Source organism: Acipenser ruthenus, chromosome 17, assembly GCF_902713425.1.
Source record: "Acipenser ruthenus chromosome 17, fAciRut3.2 maternal haplotype, whole genome shotgun sequence".
In the NCBI taxonomy this organism is placed as follows: domain Eukaryota; kingdom Metazoa; phylum Chordata; class Actinopteri; order Acipenseriformes; family Acipenseridae; genus Acipenser; species Acipenser ruthenus.
Genome location: NC_081205.1, coordinates 25,360,413 through 25,381,234, shown reverse-complemented (window position 1 = coordinate 25,381,234; position 20,822 = coordinate 25,360,413). Strand labels below are relative to the sequence as shown.

Genomic DNA, 20,822 nt, shown 5'->3' with positions numbered 1-20,822 from the left:
TTTAAATTGTTTAAACTGTGAACATATATAAATATATAGATATTGCATTTCAAAATACAGTAAATACAATCATATCACACATACCAAGGGACAGAACAGACACACTAAAAGTGCATAACAAAATATATCAAGGAGCAATTTTCAAATTAGCAAAAACGTGGATAGTACGATATTGACTTGTTACAAGAACCAGTTTGTTGTTCCGTCCGCATTAGTGTGTACATCCACGTTCACGTACCCGTCTGAGACCACATCTTGGCGTCACTTCCTGGATGATGTCAAGCGTTAGCGAGTTCGGCGATGAGGGGAGTAGAAGCGGCGCAGCGTGAGCCGAGAAAGGAGGATGAGGTGGAGGAGGAGGCTGTAGAGACGGGACGCGCTTGACACTAGCACCACTAACCTGGGGGAAGATTGGCACTCAGACATGGGGAACAAAAAGGAATTTTAATTACATAAGAGCAAACCTGGACGCATTGTAATTAACGCGCTCACGAGAACTGGGAAAAGGATATATGCTTTTAAAAAATTGTTGTTTGGCAGCGAGAAGATTACACAAGGATGCTACGGTGGATCCGACAACAGTTGGTATGTTAAGAGTCCCCCATCTCTGAGAGTTAACATTTTATTATTGTCGTTCTGGCGAGACAGGCGAGGAAGGGAGTTTCCGGGTGTAGCTCAGAGTCAAAAGGTGCATAAAACAGCATACGTGAGCTCAGGAAATGGCCTGGCTTAATTAGTGGAGAAGGCCTTAATGTTTAAAGGTTGCAGAAGAGTTTACCTGGTTGAAAAAGTTATATACATGTTATACTGCTGCTAGGTTGTTACGGAAAACACGTAGGCTTTTTTCAAACTAGTTTTGGCACTTAATCCTGACTTGATGTATGTCTTCTGACGTGACGTTACTTTATTTAAATATTATTATCATGTAATTTAAATACATTACAGGCATAACATCCGAGGAAGGCCATGTTATAAATATGAAGCGTTTCATTATAATTCAGATGCGATAATGTCTTAAGTGACAGCACAATTCATCGGGATAATGTATTCTTTGGAAACTTTGACAGAACACCTTTATCGTCTGACAACGGTACGTACTTGCGTTACTCTGGGTCAACCGGTAGAGTAGGTGACAAGCCCAAACAAGTGCTCCGAAATTATAGCAGTGCCCAGAAGTTTTGCATCACCCTGTGATTTGCTTCATAAAGTCGAACGAAACGTGCTGAATAATGTTACGTTACCAATAACATATTGAATTACATACCGCTTTGTAGTTTTCCATATACTTAACGAAAAACTGACACAAAATTGAAAAATGGTTAATACTGAATTGTCTTTCGTGTTCTTTCTTGTCATGCAGACATTATTCTTAAAGTCTACACTTTGTTGTTAGTCTCTCGTGTTATAGGTGAAATTATTTTTTTGCAGTTCTGTACTTGACAAACCCGGAATTGACAATCTGAACGAATTCTGGTTCTAGTGTTATGTTTCTTTAAATAAATAAAGAAAGAAAGAAAGTAACAAAATATATGCCCCAATATTTAAAGCATTTGTATGACGCACAGTATAATATTGTGCTAGAGAAATAATCAAACCATGCATTTTAAAATGTGTAACAGCCGAGGGAGGGTTTCATTGCTAAACCTTTAATCAAACAAAACATGCTTTAAGAGAACGATGTCAAAGATTTGAGCCAAGACCAAATTACATTTTTTGGATTCGTGAATAAACAATGGAGTCATGCGATCTTTATGAAGTAATTTAATTGGACAGTTACTTGAACTGTATAAGTGAAGCGCTTCTCTCTGCAAAATACTAGGCATAGTATTCTAATCACAAATGCAGCTATGTTAGAATTTCTAACTAGGCCATCAGTTATTTTTTTTCTAGAGGAAACCCTATTTGCAATGTGTTTTATTGAATTTAAGCAATGTAACCAAAGCCGTTAGGGCCCCCCATTTGAAACATGTGGGAATGTAAGGAAGGAGACATTACCATCCATTAAGATAGTTAATTTGTTTAGGACTCTTGTCAGGTAGAATTAGCTGATTTGAAAACAGGAACTGATACAGTAGGTAAAAACACTTCTCTGAAGAGCCTTCAGACACCAGAGATGATCTGGTAAAGTACACATTTACATCTCCTGGGTGTGAGATTGAAAAGAAATGTGTTTGATCACCCTGGTGGATGAAAATGAGAATCGCACCTTTTAATTCGAGCCAATTTGCATACAGGTGTTTTCATGCGCTGTGGCCAGCTCTGTTTAACCTGACAAACAATAACAAAACCGAGCAGAACGTGTATGCATTATGCAACATTACAAATATGGGTAAATAATCATTTATTTCTGCTATTAAGAGTTGATTTTCAAACTTTGTTCATTTTTTATGATTTTAGGTGTCCTGATTTAAATAGATCTAAATGTAAATGTTACATATGTGTCTATGAAAAGTAATTACAAAATAAAGTAATTTATTTATATTGGAATTTTAAAATCACAGACTTGTCTTAGCACACAGTATATTTCAAAGTAAGTAAAGTCCACATATTTAAGCAAACTGTTTGGTTTTGTAGTAATTTATTACACAGAAAAAAGTTGTGAAAGAAAGACAGAACCAGACACCAATGAAACAGAGAAATTATATTTCAGGCACAAAAACAAACAATGGCACATAGATACCATAATACCAAGTGAGCCTGAAGAGAAAAATGTGAAGCAATTTCTAAATTCAAGACAAGAGAAGAAGCCGTTTTAATTGGTAGTACATTTGAATACAGGAAAGGTAAGCCATAAACTACGTTTTGTTTTCTATTTTTCATGTATTCTATTTTTTCTTTTGCATTTTATGAAAAAAACAAGACCAATTTTACGTTTGTAAAAAATATTCATAGAACCATCCAGTCCTTACATTTATTTTTAGTCTTCCAAGATTCTGAGTTTACATACTTTCCCATGGCGCCGTTCTCATTAACTGCCGAGTTCGAGAATGTGCAAGTGCATTAGTAAATAAATAACATTTTTAAAAATGCGCTTACGAGAACTGCGATTTCGAACGCTGTATTTTAGTTTTCAGAAGTTCGTTTCAGTTGCATCTTCTGTAAACATTAATGCGATTTCTACAGTAAGTTGTAATAATAATGTTGCATTTACTTGAACAACATGGCTTACGTGAAAGTCCAGTACATAAATATCAAGTAATAGGTATATGAAATGGAAAAACATGGAAATGACTTCTCAAATGGAAAAGAGTAGTGTTGATACGGAAAATAACTTTGGTCTACAAATTACATTTATATACACAAATGGTTTTGGAGATTTCTTATTCATTTTATGAATACAGATTAGCACTAACCGACATACCACTTCTTTAGGAGATTAGCATGAGCTGCTATAGGAAATCTGGAGAAGCTTCCCTTTTTGGCTGGTGCTTGCAGTCTGACATAAAACACTGCAATAGATGGCTTACCAGCTTTAATTTGTATTAAAGTATGACTACTTACTGTAGAAATCACCTTAATGTTTATGTAGGACCCTGGAAAAGGGTCAAAGTTACTAACGTAGATTGTATACACTATTTAAACTTTGAATTTACTGTTGTAGCTCAATTTTGCCAGAACGTGTCGCCAGGAGAGGCACCAGTGTTTGTATACCCAAGCATCTATTCCCTTTCCCGGGAAATGATGAAAATACCCTCTTACACCGAAAACGTAGGTTTTTTGTTTTAAAAAATGTTTTTATACAATTGCATAACTCTGCTGTACGGTTACTGACTCAGGTTTATGATTGTACAGTTCGGCCTTTATCACCAACATCGCTTGTAAGCTCGAAACTGATTGGTCCGTCGCGATTCACGGTGTCCCTGGAAACATAACTCGGGGAAACAAAATGCCCTCAGAGAATGTTTTACATATATTGAATTGTTGAAATTGCCACTATTTTACTGGAAGAAAATAAACATTTTGAATACTATTCACAGTAAAAAGTTTTTTAAATAACTATTTTAGGCGGCTCATCTGACAAAGTAGATGGCAATTTAGCCAGCCGTAGGCTGGAAATGAGAAGGCTGCTGATTCAAACCCTTTGCTGCTGATTCAAACCCAATGAAAAGATGGCAAAGCTTGTCAAGAGGGCATGTGTTATGTTTTCAGTCCGAACTTTATCGCATTTCCTAACATTTTGCTTGTATGTCTGGGCCCCACCTCCTCCACATTAGATCCAGCTTCATAGAAGCAGACTAGTGATGTGACCAAAAGCATGCTGAACATTGGGAGATGAATATCCAATGACAATGATGCCACTTGACAAAGGTATGAAGTAATATAAAAAAAAGAGTAGCCGCTATTTGACCGACACATTTTTGACAAAGTTTAAATGATTAGCAAAATTAAAAACGTTTGACACTTTACTAACGTTTAAACTCTAAACGATTTACACTCCTAGAGGCAACTGCTAAAAAAAGGTGCCTATAATATTAAGCAAACTGTTTTAACTTATTAATACATGACCTTATTTTATTTACCTGTATGGCTTTATATTGAAGTTTTAACATGTTCACTGAGTTTAAGAATTTAATGTTAATTTTCAGAGTCAATGTAATATCACGGGTGGGGGGGGCTGAGCTGAGCTGATACCATTAAAAAGAGTGTATTGTAAGCAAAATCTATAACCTCACAGCAGCTTGCAATCAGCAGACATTGCCTTATCAATAAAAAGCCCACGTCGGTTGTGTAAAACTGCACCAATATTGGAAAGCCTTCTCAAAGGCAAATTCAGAAATATTCTCAAGATTGGGCGTGCATTAGCAGGTTTACACTTGTCACTTTAAGCTGATTTCTTGTGGAGATTGTCAATGATACAATGACAATGTGCAATTCAAAACACCAATCATCAAACAGTCGATTCAGTTTAATATCACTTCAAAAGGATGGAGCATAGAGTATATGACAGTAAGCAGATTTGTCTGTATGAGACAACATATTTTCTAGCTTGGAAAACTGCTAATTGGATTGCATTATGCAGCACCTTGGGTAAAAGAAGCTACTTGTCTTGTACGAATGAAAATTTAGTTTAGACACATTTGTATCCCTAATCTCTGTATGTGAATTCAGTGCAGAAAGGACCAAAGGACCACTCTTGTCACAGACTGGCTGAACTCATTTCACAAGCGGAGACTTGCGACTGCTGCGGGACATCCATTTAGGTTTTACCAAATGTGGTTTCACAACAAGATATTTCAAACGGATAACTTAATACCATGTGCTTCCAAACAAGATCAGCCTTAAATGTACAGTAGCTTAAACTGCCTAATTCGTTCTGGGTTTGGCTTTGCAACAACTTGATGAGTCGCATGGGTACTTACACTACAGTAGCTTGGGAGTCAAGATATTAGTGTTTCATCACTTCAAGCAAAGAAGTTTCTGAACTAGGAAGTCAGAAGTCTCCAAACCAAGGCTATACTGTAGCTTTCCTATGTGTTTTCATCTGTATTGGGAGCTGATTAAACACTCGCCCTTTTCAGAAATCCTTCTAGGACTGCTGTTCCATTGGCAGTCTGCAAGTCAATTGGCAACCAGGTTTATAAAATCAAAATTCAAAGTTTTCTAATAGGGGTGCTGCCTGGTTATTGCTGACAACCATTAAGTAGTGGATTGCTGTAGCCTGTTTGCAGCGCCTCCCCTGGTTTGGCAACTGCCTTCACAGTTCCTGTAGACTGTATTTGCTGCTGATCTTTTATTTATGTTTGATTTATTTATTTATTTTTATTTTAGGGTTTTGACCCACCCCACCAAAGTGAAACAAGGACGGTTTATATAGCTAATCGGTTTCCTGAGCATGGTCACTATGTGCCCCAGAAATTTGCAGACAACAGAATCATATCATCCAAGGTAAGCATGAAAGAAAGCAATGTTTGTTTTTGTGTTTGTTTTTTAGGTACAGTAGCTTAGCAGTTTTGGACACCTCACTTGCTCTCGAGAAGGGCAACCAGGCGGATCCCAGGACTTAATGACATGAGCTCTGAGGAAAGGTTAAAATAATTCAAACTCTTCTGCCTGGAAGAAAGAAGGGAAAGAGGGGACTTGATTGAAGTAAATCAAATCATAAGTGGTATTGGTTAACCTACCAGGTGATGTAGTAGGACCTAAAACGCTGGCAACATAAAAATAAAAAAAATTAAAAAACACTAGATTGTGTCCTTTTTAATTTATTTTGGAAGGGGCGATTGGTGTGCTAGCAAGGGATGAGCCTTGATGGCGTTTTTTTGTTTTTAAACGTTTTTCTTATATTTTAAATTAAGTAGATACATTATTGTATGTGCTTTTAAATAAACAGGAGCAAACTTGTACCCAAACCCTTATATCTTGTGCATAATTTTATTTTAGTCATAAATACTAATTAATATGCATATATTATATTTCATGTGTACTGTACATGACCTATATATTTATTTAAGCAGTATATCCTGACCTAGAAGTATATTACTGACCAGTTTGTTCAATGAGGCGGTGGAGGGAGTTACTGCTATTATATTTGAGTGAAGGTTTGGAATATGTGCATTTTATTTTTGGTTGCGTTTTTGTAAATGTGGTTGTCTTCCTTCCTTTGTTTACCATGTGGAACACCTGTTTATTCTGCTTGAGAAGTTTCACTATTTTATAGCAGCAGTAGTATAAGACTCCAGGCTCCAAGACAATTAAAATGGGAAACACATGCGTTTCATTTGTTACAAGAGAACAGCTTTGATTTAGGATTAATTTGTATTCTTTGTTTGCATTTATTTATTTATTTTTTGTTTTTGTTTTTGTTTTTGCAGTATACGGTTTGGAATTTTGTTCCCAAGAACTTATTTGAACAGTTCCGAAGAATAGCCAATTTTTATTTTCTTATAATATTTCTTGTTCAGGTAAGTTTATTTAATTGATTGGCTTTTGAATTAATTTTTGTGTCATCAGTCAAGCTGGGAGCCACTTTTATTGATACAGGACTTTAAAACAATGCATTCTCCACTGATATGCTATTAGTAGCTGCATGGCTCACTGATGATCAGGGAGTGATTATATTTTTTGGATACAACCACTGCAGTCTTCTTTTTATATGTAAACACAAATGTTCATTGTCAACAGTGAACCTTAATTAAACAATATTTACAAAACTATGCTTTTTAATTCACATTAAGTGCTTTTTGTTTGTATTTTTCAAATACTTAATTATTTAAGTATGTGTATTGTGACTGATTTCCTGTCGTTATATTTAACTTGCCTTTTAATGTTCATTTACTTTTTTTGTTTAGCTCATGATTGACACCCCTACTAGTCCCATCACCAGTGGACTTCCGTTATTTTTTGTAATCACAGTGACAGCCATAAAACAGGTGAGATTTTGTCTTAAACATTTGAATAAAAATATTTGTGGCCAGTAATTTTACCATTAGCTTGGCAAATCTTGTATGTTTAATGGTGAACAAATGCCTTTTTCATTGTTATCAAATGCCTTTAATCCTACCTCTACTTATAAATGCTTTGTGTGAAAACATGTTTGTAGGTAAAAATCTGCCCCTATCGTCTTTGCTCTACTAAAAATGATGCCACATCATTTTGTTTATTAAATGCTCATTCTTTTGTGTGTTCCATTTCAATGCAGTAAACTCTAAATTGAATACATGCAGCCAACCTTACTGTCTGGAAAACTGAAAGGCTGTGACGAGAGTAGGTTTTCCTCTCGTGAGGATTTATATTGGAAATAACAAGGCATTATTTACAGTGGTGCTTTAAGGGAAGGTTATATAAGTATCCATTACTGTTCCGTTCCACTCCACTTGTTGTTGACAATGGTATTTTCTTAGTTGTTAAAGAAATATGATCAGATGACTGTTTGTTTGGTTTTTTTGCCTCTCTTTAATCCATCAAACTTTAGGGTTATGAAGACTGGCTGCGACACAAAGCAGACAATGAAGTCAATGGAGCCCCTGTTTATGTTGTCCGAAGTGGCAGCCTTGTACAAACTAAATCAAAAAACATAAGGGTAGGTAATCCAGTATATTACTATCTGTATACATTTTAGAAATATAAATTCATACCGATCATTTCCAGCGTGGTAATATAAAAGGATTGAATTTGAAGTGACACATTTCAGTGTGGGTTAAAACCTGCAGCTGTTTGTTGCAAAGTAATACCATGCCCATTGTCATGACCAGGTTTATGGTTCTCTCCTGAGTGATTGATTGGTGCTGAGTTTTGAATTCTGTTGATCACACACACTTCCACAGTAATGTGTGTCACCTAAAAGATTGATGTCTATCACAAACCAATCATGGTCGAGGCGAACTTATGTTTACAGCAAAACAGGAAGCACTATGACCTTGTATGTGTTTTAAGTAGGTCATGTATTACTTCTACATTACTGGGGCTAGTCATGAGGTTTTAAATGACTGGTAACAATTTTTAAAGCAAATCAATTTTACGAAATATCTCACTGGTCCCAGTTAGTTTGGATTATAGTTTGTAAGGATTTGTTCCTAATGGTATTCATTTCATTTATGTAGGTCGGGGATATTGTAAGAGTAGCCAAAGATGAAACTTTCCCTGCAGATTTAGTTTTGTTGTCCTCTGACAGAGAAGATGGGACATGTCACATCACTACAGCCAGTTTGGATGGAGAGACTAATCTAAAGGTTGGTTCTTTAGTCTTCTATGGCTTTCTTGGCAAGGTTGGCGATTTCTTTTGATTTTATTATTATTTTTTTTTTTTAATTAAGGATTTTTTTTGTAGTAGTACCGTAGCTATAGCTCTACAGTACCTCCAAACTGTAAATTTAAGGATGTTGGAAATGGTGGTTTGTGAATAGTTACATAACAAACTAAATTACTCAATCTTAAATGAATACTTAAATAAAGCAAATTAGTTATCATTGTGGCATCGTCTAAATGTGAACTACAATATGTGAACTACAAGAATGTAGCGATGGAGTACGCCATAGAAAAATACCCCTCACTCATCCGTGTCATTCTTTTCTTTTACTTTTCTTTGTTTGATTTCCTCTCTCTGTGTCTTGAATTAAGATATTCCCCTTTTTATTGCATTGCATTTGTTTAAAATGATGTGTGATCTTATTCCACTTGTTTTTCATCTCCAGACTCACTTTGCAGTTCCTGAAACAGCAGTGGCTCAGTCAGTCTCCAGGCTGGAGGCTCTGGTAGCCATTATAGAATGCCAGCAACCAGAGGCAGATCTGTACAGGTACTGTACAGACATTAGTGACAACAAATGTACTTTTTGCAAGAAGCCATTAGGGCAGTGGCTTTGCTGTGATTTTTAGGAGGAACTTGTAGGTTCTTGCCCAGACTAGGTAGAGCAAGTACTGCAAGGCTTTGATATCCTGACTCATGCTTCGGAAACCATTAATATTAACATATACTGATGGCTTCAGCAATTGTAGTCATCCTACTTACCCTGAAGTTACATTTAAATTATACCACAACATTATAGCAGCTTTTAAAAATCAAATAACAAAACAAACGTCATCTGTGTAAAGATGTGGTGTTAGCACTAAATAACTTAGCAGGCTTCACTATATTGCTGTTTTTTATATTCAGTAATATACACTTTATTTAACACTGCATAATTTCTGGTTAAAAAAATAAATAAATAAAAATCGTTGTTTAAAAAATACAGCCCACACAATTTTACATACAGTATATGTGACTAGGCTGTTGAGGCTAGCTTGTAAAGATCAGGCGACAGAGATTATGATATATGAGTGTGTATTACTCAATTTTATAATGAATTATCTTGCTAGTAGCAGCAGCATTTTTTCTGTGTTCTTGTTTCTCAGGCTGATATTTACATTTGCCTTTCAGATTTATAGGACGAATAACTGTTACTCAGCAGGAAGAAGAAATTGTAAGGTAGGGTTTTTTTGTTTGTTTGTTTTTGTTTTTTTAGAAGTGTGAATGTGTGGTGAAGTACAGTCTGTAAAATATTAAAGTTTTTACATGCTGTTTTATAAAACCTTAATAAAGTGTGATTTTATTTTTTATTTATTTATTTCATTTAATGAAATGCTGTTACTTGTTTTCTAGGCCTTTAGGATCAGAAAACCTACTCCTTCGAGGAGCAAGATTGAAAAACACCAAAGAAATTTTTGGTTTGTGTTTTTTTTTACGGTCTTTTTTATGTACATTATACAGTAGGAATGGCACTTTTCAAGATACAGTCCTCACTTCTGGTTTCGTTACCTGATCTGCATATCAAAAAATGAATTATACAGACGGCTAGGAATTAGTTGTGAAGGACTTTTCAAAGTACACTCATTGTAAAGGAGATTCACTGCTTAGCATCACTTAACTGCTCTATTTTATCTAAAACTTAGGAGACGAAGCCTTGTACAATGTGTGATGCAGGCCAACTGCCCAGAATACCAAGAGATCTGTCTTTTGAAGATATAGTCCTGTAATAAACTATAGGTGCTTGTTTCATAATTTCATAATTTCAAAATAGAATGAAACAGAAATAATGTATGTACACTTGTGGCAATGTGCCCCGCCCCTGTGTGCAATTGTGTGATCTGTGTTGTATGTTGGATGTTGCGTGTGTTAATGTCGGTGTATAGATTGGTACACGGGATATAAACGGGTCTGTGTTTCACGTGTATTTAAAAAGTGTAGATTTGTATTTAGGCACGAGGAGAGCACAAATCACTTCACGTGCTGGTTAAATGTAATATGTGAGCACGGGGTTGCACAGAATTAATTCACGTGCTGGGATTCAAGTGAATAATTAATTAGTAATTGAATCCCAGCACAATAGTATATATAGACGCACATTTCTTGCACTCAGGGTTGGTGTTCGGTGAGTGGAGAACGGGAGAGAGAGGAGAAACTAAAAAGTGAAAGAAAGAAAGAACGTAAATATTGCTTTACTCACCGTGTTTGTTCGTCCCTGTTTGTTAGTGTGTGTTCGTTTTTGTTTGTCTCTTTATTTTGGCGCAAGTGCCGTGTCCAGTGTTTTTTGTGTTTCAAACCTTTTATTTTCTGTTTATTAAATGCTGAGCGCGATCACGCGCCCAGCTTATACCAAACCACATCTCTCTGTGTATTCCTTTTCTGGTCTGACGCCACCCACTCTGGCCGTCTTTGTGACAACACTGCAAGGGAGTTATAGCTTACCTTGGCTTTTCAGATGTCCTTGAAACTCAACAATGGAAACAGCTTTTTAAATGTGTGTGACTTTTTTCAGGTGTGGCCGTGTACACGGGCATGGAGGCAAAAATGGCTTTGAATTACAAGTGCAAATCACAGAAACGCTCCGCTGTTGAGAAGTAAGTCTAAAGAACAGTTTGCAGTACATGTTTTAATAGACTGATATGTGCCCTAGTAGATAACATTTATCTAGCATGGGTGCTGTATTATGCTTTTATACTGTAGTCCTGATTTCCTTATGCTTTATAATATTTGCTTGTTTTATAAGGTCAATGAACACGTTTCTGCTCATCTACCTGGGAATCCTGTTGTTTGAAGCCATTCTGAGCACCATCTTGAAGTATGCATGGCAAGCTGAATCAAAGTGGGATGAGCCATGGTATAACCAAAAGACTGAGCAAGACAGGAATAGCAGTAAAGTATGTCTATAGTAAACCTTAGGGAGTGGGGTTAATATCAACTATGTAGTGGTTTGTTATTTAACAGGAAATACTGTGATCTGTTTTTTTCATGCATTGCCACCTTCTTCAGACAAGCTTTTTTTATTGAAAGAAAATATGAAATCGAGTTTAAAACATGAGAAACAGGTTTTGTAGATGCCTCTGTTAAATCAGCCCTGAATAAAGGGGTGATGTTAGCAGGTATCACTAGAAAACTAAACTCAGCTGCAACAAGAAACAGACCACACAGTTCAAGGGAAGAAACAGGATGGACAAAGCTACGGTTGGGAAATAAAACTGTCTGTGTTGTATCATATAATGAGACGCTTGTAAACACTGCACAAAAACTTGTAAAATTAGCAGAAAATCTGAATAACCTGCACAAATTAAATATACCGCAACCCCCAAGGGAAACAGTTCGGTATGCAGATAAAAGCTCTTAACTCCTGTTATACGACAATCAGTAGTTTCCATAGAAGTGGCTCAAAGCCAAAATAAGACAGGTTAGAACCAATATTTATTGTTAAGATTATGTTAAGAAAGTTAACACGCCAGAAGGGAGCAGGTTTAAACAAGCTGAGCTATAAACAAGTCAGGCAGGAAGCCAACTGTCCTGACTGGTGACCACAAAATGCCAGAGGTCAGAGGCCACTTCTGCTTTTCTTGCATACCAAGGGTCGATAAGAAACTGGTTAGAAACCAGTATTTGGTACAAGGCAAGTTTAGTTTGGGGTGTTAGTGAGAGCGGAATAACAACTGAACAAGGGGTGTGAGATAATAAGCTGCTGTCTTACAGCGATTGGATGGAGAAGGGAGAGCAGAGGGGGGTGTAACTGATCGCATATCTTGTGAATATGTAATGACTTCTATATACGCTTGTGTGAATTCATGTAGTGTCAGAATACTTAGGCACGTGCTTATGAGGATCTCCTGCATAATGTAAAATATGAACAGAGGCTGTGTGGTCCAGTGGTTAAAGAAAAAGGGCTTGTAACCAGGAGGTCCCCGGTTCAAATCCCACCTCAGCCACTGACTCATTGTGTGACCCTGAGCAACTCGCTTAACCTCCTTGTGCTCCATCTTTCGGGTGAGACGTAATTGTAAGTGACTCTGCAGCTGATGCATAGTTCACACACCCTAGTCTCTGTAAATCGCCTTGGATAAAGGCGTCTGCTAAATAAACAAAATAATAATAATAATAATAATAATAATAATAATAATATCAAAGGACTTCAAGTTTCTTTATTTATTTTTATTTTTATTTTTTTAAATTTAGTCGTTGCCAATTAGTTTTTATTATTTTCTCCCCAGTTTGAAATGCCCAATTATTTTTTTAGGCTCAGCTCACCGCTACCACCTCTGCGCTGACTCGGGAGGGGCGAAGATGAACACACGCTGTCCTCCGAAGCGTGTGCCGTCAGCCGCCCGCTTCTTTACACACTGCGAACTCACCGTGCAGCCGCCTCAGAGCTACAGCGTCGGAGGACAACGCAGCTCTGGGCAGCTTACAGGCAAGCCCGCAGGCGCCCGGCCAGACTACAGGGGTCGCTGGTGCGCGGTGAGCCGAGGACACCCTGGCCGACCTAACCCTCCCTCCCCCCAGGCGACGCTCGGCCAATTGAGCGCCGCCCCCTGGAAGCTCCCATCCACGATCGGCTGTGGATTAGCCTGGACTCGAACTCGCGACGTCCAGGCTATAGAGCGCATCCTGCACTCTAGCGAGTGCTTTTACTGGATGCGCCACTTGGGAGCACTAAGTTTCTTTATTTTATCATCTATTTTTTCTCACATTACTTTTCAACATCAGTTTTTTAACCCTTTTTCATCTTCAAAAGCTTGATCAGCTTCAATGGCGATATATTTATTGTAATTGTTAAATAACTTGTAAGTGCAGGTGTTCTGTAGATGTTTGCTAAATACCTGTTCTCTGTTCTGTTCATTTTTAGATTTTGAGGTTCATCTCAGATTTTCTTGCTTTCCTTGTTCTGTACAATTTCATCATCCCCATCTCGCTGTATGTAACTGTGGAGATGCAGAAGTTTCTTGGCTCCTTTTTCATTGGCTGGGATCTTGATCTGTATCATGAGGAAACTGACCAGAAGGCACAAGTGAATACCTCTGACCTAAATGAAGAACTGGGGCAGGTATGTTGGTATCTTGAAATCTAATTGCACTTATTTTAAAAATACAACGGAAGGCACATGAAAAAAAAATTGGGCGTTAAATATAGTTTGTTTTTGTTGGTGTGAGTTTAATCAGAAAATTCAACAAATATTATAAATAAGCAAAATGTTCTTCTTTGTTAGAACTTTGTGCATTTTGATTTATTTTTATATATTTTTTGGTTACATTACTAAAGATATATTTGGCTTGAATATTTTAAGGTGACATGTCTACATTCTATGTTTTAGGTGGAATACGTGTTTACTGACAAGACCGGGACCTTGACAGAAAACGAAATGCAGTTTCGTGAATGCTCCATTAATGGCATTAAATACCATGAGATCAGTGGCAAATTGGTCCCAGAAGGAATGACAGATGATTCTCCTGATGGATATTTACCAAGACTGGTAATCTACCCATTTTCATAGCATATCATGGTTTTATAATTGAGAAAGTACAAATCTCTACAATCGACATTTAGTATATAAGACTGTACAAAACAGATAACGTAGAGATTTCTCTAACCAAATATTCAGGTGCTGTATCTCACATGGTCCTGTTTATCTTTTTTAACATGCAGAGTGGAGAGGAAGAGCTCTTCCTGAAGGCAGTCTCACTTTGTCACACAGTGCAGATCAGCTATGATCAAACAGACGGCCTAGAGGACAGTTTCAGGCATGCCAATGGTATGTCATCTCAGATGGAATACTATGCCTCTTCACCAGATGAGAAAGCTTTAGTGGAGGCTACAAAAAGGTGAGAAGCTGAAACTACCAACAGCGTTGCGTTTAGTTTAGTACATTTCACACTACACCTTGCAACAATTGTGACAGACGCAACACTTTAGTACATCTACCCCTTAGTATTTTAAATTAAGTCGTTGAGACATCAGTGGTGACCATAACAAACATTTCCTATACAAATATTTTAAAGTTCAAATGGCTCATCTATTAACCAGACCACTAGAAGCCTTTCTAAATGTTTTGCCCTACATAAAGTTCAATATATAAATGTTTGTTTCATGCAAAAGTATTTTCATCTAATTAGTGAGTGATGAATAAACAAACTGATTTCACAACATACATGAGAGCCTACCATCAGTGTCAAGGTGCAGCACTGAAAAGGCTCCCTAATATATTTCATTTTTAACCTCTTGTTTGAGCAAGGACAGAGAAACAACACTATAGGAAGACCCTGTGCTGCTGCACTCGGACATTGCTCCTAAGCTTTCAGCTTGATTCATCACTAATTAGATGAAAATTAAAGTTTAAAAATGAAAACAAACATGACTATATTGGGGCTTCAGGTAGGGAAGAATTGATTTCAAGTAATCATTTCCTAATTCTGTTTACTAGGAGTAAGTGCTTTCATTGAAGTATTACATGATCTGAAATGTCTACTTTATTGAAAATGGCAAGAGCTTTTGTTACAAAACTGTACCAAGTTTCTCCCTGCTCAGGAATAGAAAGATACAACTTCATGACTCTTAATAATAATAAATAACACAGCCTGATCTCATCAGTCTTGCAGTCATTTAAATGTTATAAGACAACAATAAAACTGCTTATTTAGGTTTATGTTTTATTTTGGTCTTGTTGTGCTCTGCTGCTAATGATTTTTATCATGGAAGCTTAGGTTCTGACAGATAGAATTCTCACAGAAAATGTTGACTGTTGGGTGATAAACTGTTTTAATCTTGGTGATTTAAGCATATAACGTCCCATGTAATTTGAACCCTGTTAACATATTATGCAATCTGACTAAGTCTTTCTGCTACGGTTCAGCAAGTACATTTTGGTTTTGTTCATTTAGACTTGGAGGAAAGATTAATAAATTAGCATTTTCTGAAGCGCTAATTATTCTTCGTTGTTGCAGGATTGGTGTAACCTTCGCAGGAAGCAATGGGGAAAATATGGAAATTAAAACATTCGGAAGATCAGAGAAGTAAGCTCCTTTTGTGTGTTAAAACTGTGAAATTTGAATTTGCTGCTTTCTTTTTCTTGTAAACTCTGTAATTATCACATTATATAAATATAAGTGGTGTTGGAGTACATCTAGATCAAATAAGCCTGAAACATTACGACACTGAATTTTGTTCTTGAAAACGTTTGTAGAATGCTTTACTTTTCCTTAAATGCTATGGAAATGTAAAAGCTTTTTGGTCTGTCTGTCTGTGTGTGTGTGTGTGTGTGTGTTAAAATAACTGGTGCTTTTAAGCAGTAAGCTGTTACAAGCTTTTAGTTACATTTTCCAAGCTGTGAAATAAAAACAATTAAAAAATTTAAAAAATCATCTCTTGACACAAATCACATATTATTCATTGATGTTTCTATCTGTAGTTTTTTTCAGCTGAACCACAAATGTTTATACAATGTCTAAAGAACAGTTTTTAGTTTTGCAATATAGAGATCTTTTTCCAACATTTGTTTTCTAGGTATAAACTGCTGCATGTTTTAGAGTTTGATGCCAATAGAAGAAGAATGAGTGTTATTTTACAAACACCATCAGGTATGTACAGCCAAGATTTGTTTGGGGGCTGTAGCAGCCTCTGCACCTCTTGTTTTTTTTTTGTGGTTTTTTAAAATCTATTTTATTGATGTATTTTTAAAGGAGAAAAGGTGCTGTTCACTAAAGGAGCTGAGTCTTCTATTCTTCCATTTATCCGAAGTGGAGAAATAGAAAAAACAAGGGTCCACGTAGATGAGTTTGCTTTAGTAAGTAAAATACTGTTTCAACTTACGGTATTATACATTTTTTTGTAAAAGCTTTACTTTCATTATAGTTTTATATAGGGCAGAACCTTTGAAATGTAACATTATCATTTGATATTTAAATGGTAACGTGAGGATCTAGACTGATTTCCCTACCCCCACCCCCATCAAATATCTGGATTGTGGCATGTACACCAAATAAGAAGGTTCATTAAGTGAAGCCTGGTTTTAACAGACTTTCTTGTTGAGGTTAACTTCAAATATTGAGGACACAGTTTACACAAGTATTCCATTGGGTAATAGTTCTGGATTTGTACAAATCCACGCCGAACTGCTTATAAGAAATTAAACAGCAATGAGGCCACATTAAAGTATTAATCCTATGCAAAATGAATCCCCTCAAACATTATTCTGTGCGTTGTATCCAGTTTCTGTGTAGAAGATGACTTCAGGGTGTGCACTCTATGGCTATTCCACTACGTCATTCTGTTTTTTCTATTTGATTGAACACAGAAAGGATTGAGGACTCTTGTGGTAGCCTGTAGACACTTCACTCCTGAAGAATATCAGGAGGTGGACCGGCGCCTGCAAGAGGCCAGGACTGCACTGCAACAGAGAGAGGAGCGCCTAGCTGAGGTCTTCAGCTTCATTGAAAAAGACCTGGAGCTCCTGGGAGCCACCGGAGTGGAAGACAAGTATGTGTTTACCACAGCTTAACCAATTCAATAAATGTTTTAAAAAAATATAATATAATGGACTCCCGAGTGGCGCATCCAGTAAAGGTGCTCCGCGTGGAGTGCAGGATGCGCCCTATAGCCTGGAGATTGCCGGTTCGGGTCCAGGCTATTCCACTGCTGGCCGTGGATGGGAGTTCCAAGGGGGTGGCACACAATTGGTCGCGTGCCGCCCAGGATGGGAGGGCTTAGGTCGGCCAGGGTGTCCTTGGCTAACCGCGCACCAGCGACTCCTGTAGACTGGCCGGCGCCTGTGGGCCTGCCTGCAAGCAGCCCAAAGCTGAGTGGTCCTCTGACGCTGTAGCTCTGAAGGTAGCTGCATGGCAAGCCTGCAGAGTAAAAAGAAGTGGACGGCTGACGGCACGAGTTAGCGCGGGGGTTGCAGCGGTGAGCCAGGCTTAAAGAATTGGGCATTTCAAATTGGCAGAAAATGGGGTGAAAAATAACTGGCGATTCCAAATTTTAAAAAAAGATAATATATGCACACATTCTGAATTTCTTTGCAACATACTGTCCTGTAAGTGGGTGCACATGATAGCAATATTGTATAGTGTTAACATTTGATTTAGTGGTTTAATAGTAGGTATAACTGATGATATTTAGCTGCATTTAGAGTAGTACATATATTGGGGATTAATGTCTCTGAGAGTGGTCCCCCTGTGGAGAAAGTCTACAGATTTTATATGCAGATGTGAATGATATTTTATATTGTGTTTGTTTCAGGTTACAAGAGAAAGTCCAGGAGACTATTGAATCCCTCAGACTGGCTGGAATTAAAGTGTGGGTGCTAACAGGGGACAAGCACGAAACTGCTGTCAGTGTTAGTTTGTCCTGTGGACATTTTCACAGAACTATGAATATCTTGGAACTTGTACAGCAGAAATCTGACAATGAATGTGCAGAACAGCTGAGGAGTCTTGCCAGAAGGTAATTGTATTCGTGTGGAGCTATACATACTTTTGAAGCAGTTTTTTTTTTCTTCTTTTTAGCAACATTTGTTGTAGTTTTATTTATAAATTGGTACATGAACAAGTGATTGTGGCCAGAGAGTTATAACAAATGTCCCCTTACATATATGTTTGCATTTACTATAAGCTTTGCTGCATTCCACTGCATTGTAAATTCATTCAAACTATTTGGTATGTGTAGTATTTTTTCTTAGTAGATGCCTTTTGAATTTGTCAAAGATTAAAAATGTTTCTGAACAAGGTATATATTTTAGCTTTTGCAATATGCTGTGTAGACCTTGCTGTGGATCCTCTCTCAAAATAGTAGGTTTGTTTTGCACTTGTTTTAAGCTACAGGTCAATAATAAACAAATAGTAAGCACTGTTTCTTCATTTGACCAGTAAAGAGTTTATTGTATAATTTAAGAAGTACTGGGATTCTGAAGCTGAGCTGTCACTGAAATCCAATTTAGAATTAAGGACGACCATGTGATCCAGCATGGCCTGGTTGTTGATGGAGCCAGCCTTTCTCTAGCACTCAGGGAGCATGAGAAATTGTTTATGGACATCTGCAGAAACTGCCCAGCCGTGCTTTGTTGTCGCATGGCACCCCTGCAGAAAGCAAAAGTAAGTCAAAAACTTTTTTTTAAAATTATATTCATGGTATTTTTGAAGTTTGTCAAGTTATGATGATATGTATTTGTGCTAGTACTAAATTAAAACTTTTTTGAACAAATAGGTGGTACGACTGATAAAGACATCTCCAGAGAAGCCCATCACATTGGCTATCGGTGATGGAGCCAATGATGTTAGTATGATTCAGGAGGCCCATGTGGGTATAGGTCAGTATTTCACACTATTTTACACTATATCATAAAATAATAATAATAATAATAATAATATAAACAATTCCTGTTGTTTGGGAATCAATGAGTTAATTAAGGGCAGCTGGCTCTTTGAGCTAAAACTATATATATATATATATATATATATATATATATTTTAACGACATTTACTTTAGCAAAGAAAAACAAAATGAATGGGTATTATGAGGGCCCTTATCCTTTTGTTAATGAATCCATAATGGTGAATTCACCTGTTAATGTATTTTTATGTACTGTACTATTGTTTTTACTTAAAATAAATGGATAAATGATAGTGTCATCTAGTGGGTGAGATGGGAATAGATTCGCTAAAAGTAAATTATTTGCAGTTCCCATAATTAAGTCATTGATTCCTATCATTGTTCCTAAACAACAGGAATTGTTTATATTATTAATTTTATTTTTTTTACATTGCGAAACTTTTAAATAACCTTAAATCGCTAAAATAAAATTCACCATTGAATAATAAATATTTCGACTTCCTCACTGAAAATAATTATGTTGTTTTTGTTTTTGAGGGATCATGGGTAAAGAGGGAAGGCAAGCTGTCAGAAACAGTGACTATGCAATTGCAAGATTTAGATTCCTCTCAAAGTTACTGCTGGTCCATGGTCACTTCTACTATATTAGAATAGCAAATCTTGTACAGTACTTTTTCTACAAGGTAGGTTGTGTGCGTTACTTTTAAAGGTTTGTATTTTAATGGAATTAATTTGAACAATGCAGTATTTTTAATTAGGTGCAGTTTTATAAATTAATTTGTCTAGAAATTAAATATTTTACAATTTTAGGCAGAATTCCCCTCTGTCTCTAAATGGCATTTTATCTTTCTTTTTTTTTAGAATGTGTGTTTTATCACACCCCAGTTTTTATACCAGTTCGTCTGTCTGTTTTCACAACAAGTAAGTATTATTTTGCATTTGTTTTTATTCTTTTATTTGTGAGTGTTTTTTTTTTATTTGCAATGCCAGTTATAAATGATCCCCCAATGAGGGGGGTATGGTTGAAGCGTCTGATGCACTTTCAAGTTTCACAGTATCTTGAGAACCACTCATCCACTGATTGAACTTGGTTAGGACATCATTTGGCTCAAGGTATTAAGGATATCAGAACCTGGGTGTAGGAATCTGCTTGTCTGGCTGTAGCACTTTCATTTTTACATGTACAGTACTGTGCAAAAGTTTTAGGCAGGTGTGAAAAAATGCTGTAAAGTAAGAATGCTTTCAAAAATAGACATGTTAATAGATTATATTTATCAATTAACTAAATGCAAAGTGAGTGAACAGAAGAAAAATCTAAATCAAATCCATATTTGGTGTGACCACCCTTTGCTTTCAAAACAGCATCAATTCTTCTAGGTACACTTGCACAAAGTCAGGGATTTTGTAGGCATATAGTCAGGTGTATGATTAAACAATTATACCAAACAGGTGCTAATGATCATCTATTCAATATGTAGGTTGAAATACAGTCATTAACTGAAACAGAAACAGCTGTGTAGGAGGAATAAAACTGGGTGAGGAACAGCCAAACTCGGCTAACAAGGTGAGGTTGCTGAAGACAGTTTACTGTCAAAAGTCATACACCATGGCAAGACTGAGCACAGCAACAAGACACAAGGTAGTTATACTGCATCAGCAAGGTCTCTCCCAGGCAGAAATTTCAAGGCAGACGGGTTTCCAGATGTGCTGTCCAAGCTCTTTTGAAGAAGCACAAAGAAACGGGCAACGTTGAGGACCGTAGACGC

General features: G+C 36.8%; 1 protein-coding gene across 9 annotated transcripts in view; it reads left to right on the top strand.

Annotated features, from left to right (window-relative positions):
• Window positions 1-200: 200 nt before the first annotated feature.
• atp11b (ATPase phospholipid transporting 11B) overlaps window positions 201-20,822 on the top strand; it is a 33,874-nt gene continuing 13,252 nt past the window's right edge. For 7 of the 9 annotated variants that reach the window (XM_034039107.3, XM_058990227.1, XM_058990228.1 and 4 more), the window contains exons 1-23: window positions 201-585; window positions 5,770-5,886; window positions 6,813-6,902; window positions 7,290-7,370; window positions 7,913-8,020; window positions 8,541-8,669; window positions 9,132-9,235; window positions 9,856-9,903; window positions 10,078-10,142; window positions 11,234-11,315; window positions 11,465-11,615; window positions 13,583-13,780; window positions 14,048-14,206; window positions 14,380-14,555; window positions 15,675-15,743; window positions 16,234-16,307; window positions 16,410-16,513; window positions 17,024-17,205; window positions 17,968-18,171; window positions 18,665-18,818; window positions 18,931-19,033; window positions 19,594-19,739; window positions 19,918-19,977. In XM_034039107.3, the coding sequence (XP_033894998.3) occupies window positions 559-585; window positions 5,770-5,886; window positions 6,813-6,902; window positions 7,290-7,370; window positions 7,913-8,020; window positions 8,541-8,669; window positions 9,132-9,235; window positions 9,856-9,903; window positions 10,078-10,142; window positions 11,234-11,315; window positions 11,465-11,615; window positions 13,583-13,780; window positions 14,048-14,206; window positions 14,380-14,555; window positions 15,675-15,743; window positions 16,234-16,307; window positions 16,410-16,513; window positions 17,024-17,205; window positions 17,968-18,171; window positions 18,665-18,818; window positions 18,931-19,033; window positions 19,594-19,739; window positions 19,918-19,977 (2,631 nt within the window). In that variant the 5' untranslated portion in view covers window positions 201-558. Of the gene's footprint in view, window positions 586-2,650; window positions 2,784-4,214; window positions 4,309-5,769; window positions 5,887-6,812; window positions 6,903-7,289; window positions 7,371-7,912; window positions 8,021-8,540; window positions 8,670-9,131; window positions 9,236-9,855; window positions 9,904-10,077; window positions 10,143-11,233; window positions 11,316-11,464; window positions 11,616-13,582; window positions 13,781-14,047; window positions 14,207-14,379; window positions 14,556-15,674; window positions 15,744-16,233; window positions 16,308-16,409; window positions 16,514-17,023; window positions 17,206-17,967; window positions 18,172-18,664; window positions 18,819-18,930; window positions 19,034-19,593; window positions 19,740-19,917; window positions 19,978-20,822 lie in introns of all 9 variants that reach the window. The other 2 variants (XM_058990233.1, XM_058990234.1) reach the window with 2 other exon arrangements.